General features: G+C 38.7%; 1 protein-coding gene across 2 annotated transcripts in view; it reads right to left on the minus strand.

The window, feature by feature from the left end:
• Window positions 1–939: 939 nt before the first annotated feature.
• LOC127567316 (inactive ubiquitin carboxyl-terminal hydrolase 53-like) overlaps window positions 940–15901 on the minus strand; it is a 97996-nt gene continuing 83034 nt past the window's right edge. The window contains exons 14-16 of one of the 2 annotated variants that reach the window (XM_052010058.1): window positions 8087–8156; window positions 6966–7966; window positions 940–3627 (exon numbers count right to left, since the gene is read on the minus strand). In XM_052010058.1, the coding sequence (XP_051866018.1) occupies window positions 3617–3627; window positions 6966–7966; window positions 8087–8156 (1082 nt within the window). In that variant the 3' untranslated portion in view covers window positions 940–3616. The remainder of the gene's footprint in view (window positions 3628–6965; window positions 7967–8086; window positions 8157–15901) is intronic. The other variant, XM_052010059.1, reaches the window with a different exon arrangement.

A 15901-nucleotide genomic window follows, 5' to 3' on the forward strand; every position in this document is an offset into this window, starting at 1 on the left:
CAACTCTCACATGACAAATGTGGACTTGCCCAATAACAGCTGCTCCCAATCTCCATAGCTCCTGTATCATAATGATGCAAGTTGTCTTCTTCTACCCTCCCCATTTGAGCACCACCCCACTCACAGTCCAGACTTATAACTATCAGAAAACTTGAGTTATAATCACTACTCCCTAAATATTCTTCCACTGAAACACCAATCACCTGGCCAGGCTCATTTCAAGGTCTAGTAAGACCCCTAATCTAGTTGAACTATCTATATACTGTTCCAAGAAACCTTCTTGGATGCACACAACAATTTCTGCCCAGTCTAAGCCTCTTGCACTGCTGCTATGATAAAATGCAATTCTGCTTAAAAAGCCTTTGTGCTTCATCTTTCATTTCTGAAATTTCCTTCACCTTTCCGCTAATATCCACCACCACCCTCAACTCCCACATTCTTTGAGGAGAACACCCAGAGGTGCCTTCAGTTGCTTGTCTGTGAAACTGCCAACCTTTTGCTAAGTTCTTCTACATGCACATTCACTTTGTGCTTTGGTGTCAAGAAACTTCCGAATTAAAGGTAGGAATGGTAGCGGTTAGCGCGACGCTATTACAGCGCCAGCGATCAGGGCTCAATTCCCGTCGCTGTCTGTACGTTCCCCGTGTCTGCGTGGGTTTCCTCCCACATTGCAAAGATGTACAGGTAGGTTAATTTGGGTTTAAAATGGGTGGCGCGGACTCGTTGGGCCAGAAGGGCCTGTTTCCACGCTGTAAATAAAATTTAAAATATTTAATTTTAAAAGAATGTTTATGAATATCAGCCTGTTTGTGATATGAACACATCCTTATGTTGAGCCTTGACTGTGCATCACCACATGAAGTAAATATGCCTTGTGGATGAAGTTCACAGGATTTTATACCCATGACCTATTAAAATTATGTTTAATCAGAAACAATTGTGTACAAACAAGTATTTATTCATTCCACAACATATCCAAATAATAAAAATCAGTTTTACAAATATTCCCACTTTGTACATAGAAAAATAAATAGACACATTGTACAGGCCACAGTTTGGCCATATGTCCATTTTGGTCTTTTTTATTTAACTGTTCCATAGGCTGGATTAATCAAATGTTTGGAGTAGAGTTATTTTAACACTGTTTTTAAAACAGCAATACAAGTAATTAAGGTATATTTAGGATTGCATTGCTTTATCACAAATATCCTAAAATACTTAAGGCTTTCTTTTGATATATTTGTGCAAGATGAAACTGTTAAAATACATGTGCACAAAAGACATTTTTGAAACTAAGTTAACAGTTCAGTGCACAGCAATATTCAAGGTTGTTGAGAGATATTCAAATATCTTCACTTTTTTTTATTGGAGTCAAAATGGGTTTAGCCCAACAGATAAGTACACTTATAAAACAAACAATAAAAGGCACAGGAAAAGAGCATCTATTTTGATAATAAAAGTACATTTGAAGCACTTATTACATATGAGAATAATGTTATCAAATAATTAGTTTTTCCAGATTTAAAATATGCATTTTTCAAAACCACTAAGGAATTCAAACACCATAAATGTGTGCATAGTGACAGAAAAATGGAAGTGTACAGTTAATATAGTATTATTTAGATATTGTAAAGATAATACTTATGAGAAAGTTATTCTGGAAAATATGTACATGCAGATGTAATTAATATTTTAGCAATATCAGTAACAGTACCTTAAAACTCAGCCCACAGAAACTTTCCTCAATACATAACAATTCTTTTCTAAAAAACTTTACAGAATTTTGGCATTCATAGTTGGAGATCTCCATGTGACAAAAGGCCTCTCTACATCCAGTGGTACCTACACAATCAAATCTTAAGTCCTTTACTAGGTAACTTTCAAAACTGGAAACCCTAGTTAATTTGCACAGGAAATAGTTTTTAAAAATATCTAAATTGCCCATTCTTACAGAGGGACAACATTTGTTCAACTTGTTAATAAAATCTATAATTGCTCAATTCATAATTACAAATAAAGCTCATGACAGGGTAAAGAAATATTTTAACCAATTGCCTAGAGCTTAGAAGTAAAAAAAAAACTTGTTTTTAAGCTGGAGGTTCAAAAGCAGTGGTTAGGTTCAGTCCATTGGATTCTCTATTTGTTGGCTTGTAATGATTTACTCTTTTACATATAATAAACCATCTGTTTTGCTATTCTTGGGTTGTTGATAATGACATGGTTATTCAGACAACAGATGTGAAGTGTAACATTATTTGCAATCACTTCCTCATACAAATTGGAAACACTATTCTTAACAGCTGATTGTTTTCATTATAAAGCAAGTTGAAATCATTGAATTAGATCAGAACTACTTCTTCCAATTTGAAAACCATAAAAACTATTTTAGCATTCTCATCCTAGTTTTCAAATAGTCTTCATCTCAGACTTCCTTTAGCTTTAGAATTTCGAAATATCTGCTCCAACTTTGGTTTCCTGATTGTTCCCAAATCTTTAGCTACCACATTCAAATATACACATTCTAGCTGCTTTCCTCCTTTAAGACAATCCTTAAAGCCCACATCTTTGGACAAACTTTATTATCAGTTCTACCATCTCCTGGGGCTTGCTGCCAAATTTTGTTTGGTAATGTTCCTGTGAAGCAACTTGGGACATTTTAATATGTTAAAGTTACTCTGTAGATAAAACTTGCAAAATATTTTCATTTCTGCATAACTGTTTTCAAACATACACATTTAGGCATTAAAAATCATTTAATCCAAAATGTAATTTTGTCCAATTTTTACTTTCATTTTCTTGCTTTAATATTGCTGAATTCTGGTTTAAATAAAGCTAGGTGAACATTATTTGCTTTACTTTGCTCTGAAATTAGCAATCAAATTAATATTTTTTGGGCAAAGGACTTATAATCATTTCTAGAATGTATTTTATGTGAAATGTCAAAATCGTAGTTTATACCAAGGTATATTAATAAAAAAGGTTATGAAATGAAAATGTGCAAAATACAAATTTTTGATTGACATTTTGAAAATCTTTGCACCCCATTACACAAAGCACTTGAACCAGTACAACTGGGAAGCACTGAAAGTTTTTGACTATGTTCCATTATACAAATACATACCCTCCCCTGGTAATGAACAGTTCTGCTTTTTACAGGCATCCACAAGTAGATTTTATCCACAAGTCAGAAAATGCTCAATATGGTAATCATACCACCACATCAAAAAGCACATAGGACTGGTAAGAGAGAACAATTACCAAAAGTGGCGAGAGAAGGGAAACTATATGCATGTTGGACTTTTGAATTTAATATTATGGGGAGCTCACTCACATGTAGGGGTGTTAATAAATTGGGTATTCATTACCCTGGGACAGCCTGTAATAGCTTCCCTCTTCAGGACAATATCTGTAATTATTATTCTAATAACAATCTTGATTGAAGTCCTCTTTTGTACATCTTGTCCTTCAGTTATGAAACCCTTAAAGACAACTTGCAAGTGAATAAATTTAGGTTCCACGATAACTTTAGTGATTGCTTATCCCACTTATTGCTTTCTGGAATGTGATTAGATGCCTTTAACTTCATGTATGTTGAATGGCACTTGAGGGGGAAAATCTAGCCATAGCCTGGAAAAGTAAAATCAAGAATGAAAAAAATTCCTTTCCATATTGTTTAAACATGATAATACAAATATCACTTATTTAAATGAACCCTATTTACTTCATTTATTTACCAAACTCAGTTACTGCATACTACTTCAAGATTCTCAGGTTTTAAATTTCTTGCAGAATTTAATATAAAAAACTAGTTTTTTTAAGTTCAAGCAAATAGTTTCATAATAGATTTGAAGTTATAAATGTTTCTGACAGCAAGAATAGTAGATTCCATACAATAGAGATTGACAGCATTGTCACTGACAACAGTAATGGTTTCCGTGCCTAAGGTGCAGAACCCATAATTAACTCTGTTCTACAGTACTGAATCTACTGTTCCTAATTAACAGAAGCATAACTTTTGTTATGTTTGAATATTGAAATATTCAATATTTCTTCAATATTCAATATTGGATATTGAAGAAATGCTGCAATGCCATATTTTAACAATTAAGTGAAATAAGCTGCATGTACACTTGCAGCATCACATTTGAAAACTTAGAAAATTACTAAAATACTTAACAGCAACTTGCACATGCTGGCAACTGATTCAATCTGAAACAGGTTGTGAGCAACATCATCCCTCTATTTGATTTGGAGCTGAATTTCTGACCCCTCACCTTTTCAATACATACAGTCAACCTCTCCCTCTATCACCAGTGTCTGTCTCTAGCTTAAAACATACTGCTGAAACCTTCATCAATACCCTTATCACCTTCAGACTTGGCCATTGGAAAACAATCTTCCAGCTTCTTATTTGCCATCCTCCATAAATGAGTTCTTTTAAATTCTCATTAACTAATTCACAGTAGCTTCCTGTTCAACCTTTTTCCTTATACTTGCTAACATAGAATCCTATTCAACTTCCATTCCAGCTAGTACCATCGCAGAAGCAGCAAACTATGAACTTCCAGGCTAATAACATTGCCATAACAGGCACCAGAATGGTACCAATTTCTTATCTTTGACAACATCCGCTAATTTGTAAAGTCTTATGATTGACAGTTGTTCCAAATTGAAAGTTAGCCTAAAAAGGACATGTATTTTATTGCCAGACTTCCTTACTACCTCTGTAATGGCTGATACATTGAGGAATACAATGTTTAGTGAATCACAGGCATAAATATCTGCTCTACTACATTTTTAATGGAAGACTCCACAACAACATTGAAACAGAGCCCATACATACTCAAGGTCACAAGACAGACTTGGATAACATTGGTCCTTTATCCAGTCGTCTTGTGATCAGGAACTGATCTAATTTCTCACAATACCAATCTCAATGGCCAGATTTCTATGAATACATAATCAAATGCAAAGTCTTGAACTTATTTTACAATAGTGGACAGTATAAATGTCAGAATGCTGCCACAGGAATCCTCATGAAGTCCAGCAGCAGAGTTGAATCTTGCAGGAGATCTTCCAGCAATTACATTGGTAAAACTGGCCTGCTGTAGGATCCAAGACACCACTGATTTTAATCGGGATTTTAGGGCTGATGGGACAAGAGGAAGTGGGAAGACAAATTTCTTGAAATTTTTGGTTTTGCTTAAAGCATTTTATTATTTGCACATATTAAAATATTTTGGCTGAACGTATTTGTTTTAATTCCCTCCCAACTTTGACAAATCAGTACAGATGGGGCAGGGTTTTATCAGCTGAAGACTTAGGGAAATTTCAGGAAAGGAGACTCATTTAGTGCTGCTGCTCAGGACATGTCTAGATGCTTCAGGCTTGCAAGACATGTCCACCACATCCAAACATAAGGCAGCTATTTGTAGCAACTGTGGGTAATAGGCCTGGACCAAAGAGCTGGCCCACTGTTTTCCTATTGGTGCAGCCAGTTTTTTTATTAAGCCACAAGTCCAGACCTCAAACAGTTTTCTTGGCAAAACTATGGATCACGTGTTGAAAAATAAGCATTGCACGTCTCAACCATGTCCTTCTCTACCCCAAATTTCATTCATCAGCAGTGCCTTTTAACTATAGTAGAATGAACAGCAAATTACACAATACTAATTACTGTAAAATATCTGGATATATTTCACAGTACCAATGAGTGGGTGATTTTTCTAGAATTGAATCATGAGTATTCACCTGTATAAAAGAGCAGTTCAGAGAAAAGTAGAATGACATCCATCCAAATCATTTCAGTAAAATTGAAATAAAAATGTACATTTTATAAATTGCATATTTCTAAATTTCTAAAGGAAGATAATGAATTGTGATCCCTTGAGTCTATTCTGTCATTCAATTTAATAATGGCAGATTCATAACAAATTTTATGTGCCTTTGTCCTATACATCTTACTACTGTTGGTTAACATAGATCTATCAAATTGATGTTTAAAATTACAAACCAACCAGGCATCAACCACCTTCATGCAGGAGAGAAGCAAATTTCTACCAGTGAATGTGCAGAATTGTTTCCCATCATCACTCATGAAAAACCTGGCTCCAATTTTCAAGACTTGGCTCCCTAATCATTTTCTCTCAAAGCAGTGGTGACGTTTTTCTCTTTAAATCTTAAACTTCAACCAAATCCCTCCTTATTCTTTCAAATTCCAAGATGAATCAACTTTGAATAATATTTCCTCCAAATTAACTCCTTGGAGTCCAGAGACCATTCTGGCAAATCAACATTTCACTACCTCTGGGACTAACTGGTCACAGCACACCAAGCTCCATCAGGACTTTTCACTCCTCTAGCATAAATATTTGTTCCATCATCCTCCTGTTGGATGTCAGAGGCATGGCTCAGCTATCCATGACATTTAAATATTAAGGTACCTCCAAATTTCTTTAGACCTTTAGTGTTTTTTTTCCAGCTTTTCACCATTTAGGAAGAGCTCGTTTTTTAATTCAAAGTGCCTGCACTAAGAACTCCCTCCATGCTTCTGTCCCTGTATTTCTTTAAGATGATCCTCAAACCTTTTGTGACTTTGAATGGAATTGTTGCATTCAAGGTGCCAATGACTTCCCATAACAAAATCTTGACTTCTATACACAAACCTTTAAAAATCCTTTAAGACATGGACTTCCTTGCACCTTGATTGCCATATTTGAAATATGTTCCTTGAAGATAGTTTATTTACAATTAATGGATTTTGCAAAATTTATACCTCCTTGCAGTACTTCTAAGTAAATAATAGACAATCATTCAGATGGGAGGCACATTTTCACATGTCAACAATCAAGTTATGACAGGAAATAAAACATAGCACTGAGTGTTAACTGAAAGAATGTGTGCATTGACATGTCCTGCATAACTTTCAGCTGTTTATCTAGTTCCAATTCTCAAACTCAACTCACCTTGAAAAGAATCACCACTCTGCTGAGATTCATTAGCTTTTATATCTGCAAAGTAGAGTTTAGGTCTCTCGTGGTATTTTAGTCTGTAAGTATCGGTCATACAACCATCCACAGAAAAGTAAGTTGTTGGAGCAACATGCTTAGCTAATCCTACTGAAGCAGTATTAGTTTCAAGCTTTGCAGAATTGTCAGGTAAATTTGTAGCTCTATTATATGAGAACTCATGATCAGAGCTTCCTGCAGGTCTCAAAGCTTGCTCTTGATCAACATTTCGAGGCACCTCATTCAGAGACACAGTTGAATCATCTGTAAACCTGGATTTTACATTTGCAGTCACTTCAGTCAAAACGGGATTTTCTTTTTGCTCTTTTAATACATTTACCTGTCTGACATTTAAGGCATTGCTGTCTAAATTAGATTGGATTCTCCGATTATACCTCTTTGGAGGCAGAGGTGGTGGTGAGGACCTTATGTTATGTACAGTTTCCAGGACATTCTCTTTAGTTTCAAAACTATGATGTGAACTTAGTCCTCCGGACTGCATACCCCGATTGAATAGAGAATTTTCAGATACATTTTCCATTGGATGCAAATGTACTGGTGATCCAAGAGGTAATGCTGCTCTCTTTATTTCAATTTGCTGAGGACTGGAAGGCAGCACATGAGCTGTGGAATCCTGTGAGCCTTGCAAATTATTACAAGAACTTTCCCCATAAGAAACTAATGAAGCTTTCTTGAAGTCTTCAAATGGAAATACACAAGGATCCGGCAGCACAGATACAGACTGAATGTTGGAGTTCACTGAAAATTTGAGAGCCGTTTTGTCTGCGAAGGATTGTTTCAGTTGTGTCTGTGGATGATGTTCATTATCCTTACAGAGCTTGTAGTCCTGCAAGTTCATTCCAGGTGATTCCTGGCATCCAGGATTTTGCTTGGGGAAGAGAGCAGCTTTTCTGGCTCTTTCAAATGAAGGCGATGTTTGGCTTTTATCCAACTGTGATCTGAAAACAAGGTTACAAAGCAAACTGAATTTCTACCCAAGTATGTTCCTACTACGAAATGAACAGATCATTGAAAGTGTAAACAGATATTTAACACAAATTTACTGCTACACCAGTTACCTCTGCATATTAGGTCTATGAAAAGTCTTGTCCCTTGGCTTGTACTCATTTTCTTGAGGATCAGCTAAGACTGAAAGGGAACAAAGGTCATTTTGTCAGTCCACATCATTGCAAGTGGAAATAGCTTACTGTTCCTATGGTACAACAAGATATGAACTTTAATTCTTTCTGAAACACATTCTATAAACAAGTCAATAACGTTCCCTTTGAACTGATAAGAATTTGAGGGAATACAATTATAGCACATCACTTCAGAGACATGTTTATTAATATTATATACCCAAATTGGTATGAATGGATAATAAGTAATTTGTACAAAACAGAAATGACACTCCTCAGAAATTAAAGCAATTAATGACACACTCCAGATGGAAATAAAAATTTAAGTCAGTGGACTACTCTTCAAACTCTTTAACCTATGCTGAAACTAGGCTTGCTTAGGTGTTGTCTTTATCTAAAAATTTTCCTAGTCTCACTATAGACTAATGTTACTTTCCAACTTTGATCCAATTACTTTTTAAGGCCTTCATTTTTAAATTATATGCATTTTTGGATGGTTTAATAAATTTAGTAACCATTAGTACATGCCAAAGCACTTTCTATTTGCATGAAAATTCAAAAATTACAAGTCAGTGAGAGTTCAAGGCCAATGTATTCCTGTAAGGAGGAAAAAGGTAAGGCAGGCAAGTCCAGAGATATCACGGCCTTGATAAATAACAAGGAAGCTTATGGCATATGTATTGTTAGGTTGGGGTTGGGGGGGGGGGGGGGGGGGGGGGGGGGGGGGGGAGGAGGTGGTGGGGATAAATGGAACAGGATGGGATAGAAGGGACAAACTTAAAGAAATTGGAAGGGCAAAGAGGCGCCATGAAATATCATTACTGGCAGACAAGATTAAGGAAAATCCCAAGGTATTTTATGTTTATAACACGAGGATAACCAGGTAAAGAGCAAGACCTGTCTGGGATCAGAGGCAATCTGTGTGTGGAGGCATGGAGTAAGAAAATGTGGACGAGATCTTAAATGCATTCAATTGAGGAAGACACTGTAGTTGCACATTCCAGGGATGATGGGGATGGGGTATTCTGGAGCACATTAACAAAGGATTATTAGATGTCTTAGTGGGCATAAAGGTGGATAAAGGCCTGGTTCCTAATGAGATTGCTGGGGCCCTGATAGAGATTTTTAAATCTTCACTAGTCACAGGTGAGCTGCCAGATCCCTAGAGGATAGCAAACATCATACCTTTGTATAAGGAAGGCAGCAGGGATAAATCAGGTAACTACAGGCCAATCAGTCAAACTTCAAATGGTAGAGAACTTGGAAAGGCAGGGATAGTCTGCATGGATTTGTTGGTGGGAGATCCTGTCCAATTTGAGAGAGTATTTGAAGTAACAAAATATATTGATGAGGACAGTGTGATTGATGTAGTCTACATGGATTTTTAATAAGCCCTTTGACATTGTCCTACATGGAAGGCTGATCCAAAAGGTTAGAGCCCAAGGGATCCAAGGCAAGTTGGCAAATTAGATCCAAAGTTAGCTTGGCAATAGGAGACAGAAGGTGATTATGGAGGGATGCTTTTGTGACTGGAAGCCCATGACCAACAGCTTACTATAGGGATTGGTGCTGCGACTCTTACTGTTTCCAAATATACTAATGACTTGGATGTGAATGTAGGAGGCCTGATTATTAAGCATGCAAATGACAAATATTTATGATATTCTTAATTGTGATAATTTTAGGCTACAGAACAATATTGATCACCTGGGAAACTGGGCAGTGCAATGAGCAATGGCAGATGGAATTTAATCCTGATAAATGTAAGGGAGCATTTTGGGAGATCTATTAATCGCAGAACATACACCATGAATACCAGTACCCGGAGTTTAGAGGAACAGAGGGGCCATGGTATACAAGTCCACTGATCCTGAAAAGGAGGCAGCAAAGGTAGATAAGGTGAAAGATTTCATTCATTCATTGCGGCATAGAATACAAATGGCACGGAGGTCAAGGTACAGTTTTATAGAACTTTGATTAGCCGCAGTTGGAATACTGTGCAGAGTTCTGGTTGGCACACTAAATAAAAGACATTATTGTGCCAGGACGGTGCCTGGGAAGGAACACTTCAGTTTTCCTATCCAATTTTCTTTGGAGCTAAGAATGCATAGGAAGGGTAGATAGTAGGAAACTTTCTCCCCATAGCAGAGGTGTCTAATAACCAGGTGTAGGCTTAGGGTAAGGGGTAGGACATTTGAGGGGATCAGTGGAATAATATTTTTCACCCAATGGTTGGTGGGGGGCGGGGGGGGGGGAAGAAAGGGGGTTGGAATTGGAATATGGAGCACACTGCCCGAGTCTGTGTGGAGGCAGGTACACTCATAACATTTAAATATCTGGGCAAGCACTTGAATCATCAAGGCTATGGGTAAGGTATTGAAAAAAAATGGGATTAGTATAGATGCAAACTTGATAGACATGGATGTGGTGGGCCACAGAGCCTGCTTCTGTGCTGTATGACTGACATGAAACATTAACTGATTTTCTTTCCAGTCAAAGATCCTTCTGTAATTCCAGCACGCTTTTATTACCCATTTCTATAACTGCCTCATGAAAATACTTTATTAATCCTTCTAGGCATCCAGTGTTTATAACACACAACAATCTACCTATATAAAATCCATAGTCTTCTCTTAAACTGGCAAGCTTCAAAGGATTTTACAAAATACAAATTTTTACTCTAATTTGAGAAAAATGTTCTGGAAGGGTGCTAGGCACAACGTTGAATATTTCACCCACCCTTGTTGACTGGAATAGTGGTGGTGGATGTTGTTACAGACCAGGTGAATGTCCCTTTAAGATAGAGTTAGTGGTGTGTGTGTGTGTATGGCATGCTTACATCAACAGAAGATAAAGGACGTAATGACGTTGTTGAAGTAGTGTGAGAGGGAGAGCAAGCTGCTAGTTTCTCTATCGATGGATGAGAAACAATAACTGTGTCTGTCACTGCAATCCATGTATGGAAATTGGGAGTAATCCGGTGGAGTTCACTTTGTTGTTGACCTGTAGAAGGAAGCAGGTATTTGTGTGGATGGCCACGATTTGGATGACTTTCGGGGTGAGGAAGTCACTACCGAGTAAACACTGAGGTGTCATTTGGGTTCCATCATGGAACATTTGGATTTCATAATTACTATGTTCTCTACATCTAAATCTTATCTTCAGACAACGGTGGTTGTTGAAGAAGCCTTTGCTCATGTTTCACCTTATGGCTTGCTGAACTGAACTTTAAGAACCATTCCTGGACTTGGAGTTTGGGACTTTGCCACACACACGAAAAGTTTAGTTTTTGGGGTTAATGTTCAAGGTTTAACATTTTTACTTCTAACATACTAACATTTTCACTTTTATTTTTCTTATCATAAGTAGTGATTAATAAAATAGTTTTTAAACACCGAATCATGACTCAGTGTTTCATAACAATGTGGAGTAATGCAAATTGGAAGTGGACAGATCAATTGAAGCTTTAAACAAACTATGCAGTATAGAATATATAGAAAGTAGAGACTATACTTTTTTATTCATAGTCTGCTGTGTTTAAGATGGCTGCTGATCTCCTTAAGATGGCCGTTGGGCCTCCTTCTCCAGCTCGAGTGCGGGAAACATATAGCCCATTAAAGAAATAGTTAGTCCATTCCTAGGGAGACACTTTTGATTTAGTGTAGCTCATTAAACAGATGGTTAGCCCATTCTTAGGAAGACACTGTTGATCTATTGTGTAGCTAATGGTCGTTATGGCTAGTGCAACTAATGATTTTGTAGCAGTTCTGTAGCTGATAGTTTTTTTTAATAACTGATAAGTCAGGTGCCAGCAAGTCTCAGAACTCATAGGTTATAAGGGCATAATGTTTTATAACTGTTAGCCTTGTAGTTAATAAGCCTAGTATTGTTTTATAACTGATAGTTCTGTAGCCTAGTACCAGTACTCCTAATGCCCATAGATAATTGGGACACTCTGTGATTGAGTCAGGCAATGACTGTGGCGAAAGACAAATGGTTGTGAGCCAGGAGACAACTGTGAAAGGATGCAAATGGTGAAGGATGAAACTGAAGATAAGAGAGAACATGATGGATTGTTACAATGTAATTGAGCTATGGGAAAAAAAGGTATAAAAAAAGGCCCGCGAGCTTTGCTCAGGGGCAGTCAGAGAGAGTAGTAGTCAGAGGGTAACTGGTGACTGACTGTCTGGCTGTCACAACTTTTGTTTGCAAATAAAAGTTTAACTTCTTGAGGAGGCCCCTGCTTCTCCTGGTCATCTATTTATTGCGGGTAACCACAGCAAATCTGGCACTGCGAGCAGGGTCGGAAAGAGACCCATAAGAAAAGAACGACAAATCAAGGACACTTCCTAGTCCCTAGGGGACCCCCATGAGACCAGAGTAAAGGGTGACGACCCAGAAAAAAGATAAGCGTTTTCGCTGTTAATTCGGCCCAAAACTCTGTTGGGTGTGGGAAGTCTCTGGACGCAGAAGTGTCTCTAGAAAACCAGTTGAAAAGATGTCGAAGGGTCTCTCCGATCCAAAGAATCTCGCATAAACTGAAATTAAAGGAGACTCAGGGGACTGATCAAGAAAACTGCGCAGTGGGGTGAGTAGAAATAAGACGATAGAAATTGATTAAAGTAAAAATTCCATGTGATGTTGGTAAGTCCCTGTGGCTACCGCCTCGTAGGAGACGAGGGTCTGAATGGGCAGGGCCCCTGTGGATACTGCCTTGCAAGGAGCAAGGGTCTATATGGACAGGGCAGAAAAAGTCCTTGACGAGGTGTAATGGAAAGTTCTGCAGATACCGCCCTAGGAAGGGGTCTGCACAGGCAGAACAAAAGAGGCAAGAATCTTTTGATAAATTGGACAAGATTAAATAATACAAAAGCCAGCAAACTGGGCAGTAGAAGTTATAGAATTAGCTGTAGTCATCATAGTAGTGGTATAGGGAACAATAGCGCTAACAAGTGAGTTGTGAGATACTGAGAAACACCCTGTAAAACAACATGATGAGAAAAGGAACTGCAGTTGAAATATTAAGTAAAAATTTCCAGTACCTAAAAGTGATATCACAAAAATCTCAGAAAAATGGGAAAAGAGAACCAAAGATTTAGTTACGAAATGGCCAAAGGAGGGAAATTTTGACTTAAGTCTGTGTGAGGAAATGGAGGGGTTAATCAAAAACTACAAACCAAAAGACAAATCTGAAAAAAGAAACCAGAAGAGGGAGCAGAAGGCAGATACTAAAACTCTTTAGGACAGAAGGAGAAAGAGTAAGGAAAACATATCAGGCACCAGTAGTAACTCGACAGGGCGCCAAAGAGTTAGAAGAACAACTCCCTATAGAAGAGGAGGAAGGGTCGACTCTATAATCCAGATTTAAGAGGAGCAGAAAACCCCCCTCCCTATCCAGATGAAGGGAACCTGAAACAATGCCTGGTAGTGAGAGGACTGCTGGAGATAGAAGGGGGAAGAAAAATCTAGGGAGAGAACAAAAAGAGAAGTGAGGGAGAAAAGCAACCTTGGAAAGGCTGACGTGGCAGAAAATACAAATAGAGAGAATCAGAGAGTGGCGAGGAATCAGAGGATGAAATAGAAAGCCAGGGATCAGGAAGAGACAGAATGGGATTACACCCCCTACTGGTAAAAGGAGGACAGCCACAGTACATTCCTTGGGGTCCCAGGACCTGGAAGGGTTAAAAAATGCATTATCTAGCATATATGAAGGAGCGGGAAAATGGATTAGAGCCTTTGAGGACAAGACCACAGGACATTTACTGGCAATAGGTGAAGGTAGTGGGAACCTCAAAACTAAGAACTGATGATTTCAGCTGGCTTAACGAATGTGGCGGACAACCCAAAGGTTGATGGAAGCAGTTTTGACTGAGTGAGGCAGAGGGTATGGAGGGCCCTCAGAGACTGCTATCCACCTAAAGTGGACCCCAAAAGCTTTAAAAGGGGATCCACTGGGAGAGACTGAAAACCTGGCAGTGTACCTAGAAAACCAGTTGAAAAAGTGGAGACTGGAAACAGAGCAAGAGGTGGAGGGCAACCAGTTGATGACCACGTTGTTTCGGACTGCTATTGTAGATGCAATGCCCCCCCAAGTCAAGTCCAGACTCGAGGAGGTGGTAGGGCTGATGTCGATGTCCCACCAAGAATTTAGGGACCACGTAGTCCACGCAGTCGAGAAATACCAAGAAAACAAACAAAAGCTGAGTGAACAGCAGGAAGAGGTGCAAAGAAAGCTGACACAGATGCAGCTTGAGGAGCTCAAAAAAGAAAGAAAAAGAGAAAGGCAAAAAGATGTTGCCAGCAACAACTGATCTGATTGTGCCAACTGAAATGAACAAAGCACCAGCTTTTGGAGGAACCTGTTATACTGCCAAACAAGGGCCCGAAAGCCCTATGCCAGTAATAAACGTCTTTGGGGGAGTATTTCCTCAAATGCCATATCAGGGACAAAATAAATTTAGACAACAGCCCAGACAGGACTGGAACTTCCAAAGGAACGGGGCAGAGAGGTAATGGGTAAAAAGAGCCAGTGAAAAAAAACAGGTGGAAAGAGGGACAGGAGGATTATGCTGGGGATGTAATCAGTCAGGGTACATCAGGAGAGACTGTCCTTACAAACCCTGGCCTGCCACATTTCAGCAGGAATCGATGAGTAGAGAGCAGCAGTTTAATCAAGGACCAGCCCCAGCAGGTCCAACCGGACCTGTGTACCCCTATGGAAGGTGCTAGGGGTGCCCAGAGAACCTGGGTGGGAAGGGACAGTACCCAATGATAACATGGGAGGCAGAAGAGCCCACTGTTCAGATCATTCAAGAAGGGCAAATAACACCAATGACACCAATACTGGAGCCACATACACTTGTGTACAGCCACAATACACCTCCCACCTTCCCATGTCAGAAAAGTTTGTTAAAACTGTAGGGTTCTTGGGAAAAGCAGTTAACACGATTTACAGCTCAAGTTTAAAGATGGGAAATAATGAAATATAGTTTTACCGATGTTAGTGTTCAAAGGAACCCTGATCAATTTGTTAGGCAGAGATGCACTGCTAAAACTGGGATTGAAATTAGAATGCACCCTGAAGGAGTTAAGCATGGGAAAAATAAGCACTCAGCTAGTGGTGCAGGCAGCTGAAAGAGTGAATGTGTATTGGATAGGGAACATAGAAGATCAAGTCTGGAAAACTTGGAGAAAATGGAAAGGGGGCACTCTGGCAATATTACCCAAGGCCAAGCTGCCTGAGTTACATTGTACAGTGATTTTTGATGAGACTCAGTGTAAAGAAATAGAGAGACAATGGCGCAATGAAGTAAATACCCAGCAGCACTTGAGAGGTGAGGGAATAATAGGGAAACAGGGACCTGCCTTGCAAGTAAAACAAAATGCATTTCTGGAGAAATGGTACAGGGTGCACGCTGTTAGTTAATGAGGGATACCAGTCCAAAGATTTGGGGCCCATGGTGAAGCAAGCAGGAACAATTATTGATTGGCAGATAGTGACACCAAGGGTTTGGAAGTCTGGGGATGATAATTACATCAGAGTAGTAGTAGATATAGAAATGGTAGGAAACCCTAAGGAGGTCGAGGTAACCCCTCAATGACATATGACATTGCTGGTAGAAGAAGAGGGCTAGCAGAGGATAAAAGGCTGGAGGCACTACCAGCCATTTTATGGTCACAACATGATACAGATGTAGGAAGAGTAAAATCAGCAAGCCCAGTAGAAATAAAACTAAAACAGGGAGCGATTCCACC

This window comes from Pristis pectinata, chromosome 2 (genome assembly GCF_009764475.1).
Source record: "Pristis pectinata isolate sPriPec2 chromosome 2, sPriPec2.1.pri, whole genome shotgun sequence".
Classification (NCBI taxonomy): domain Eukaryota; kingdom Metazoa; phylum Chordata; class Chondrichthyes; order Rhinopristiformes; family Pristidae; genus Pristis; species Pristis pectinata.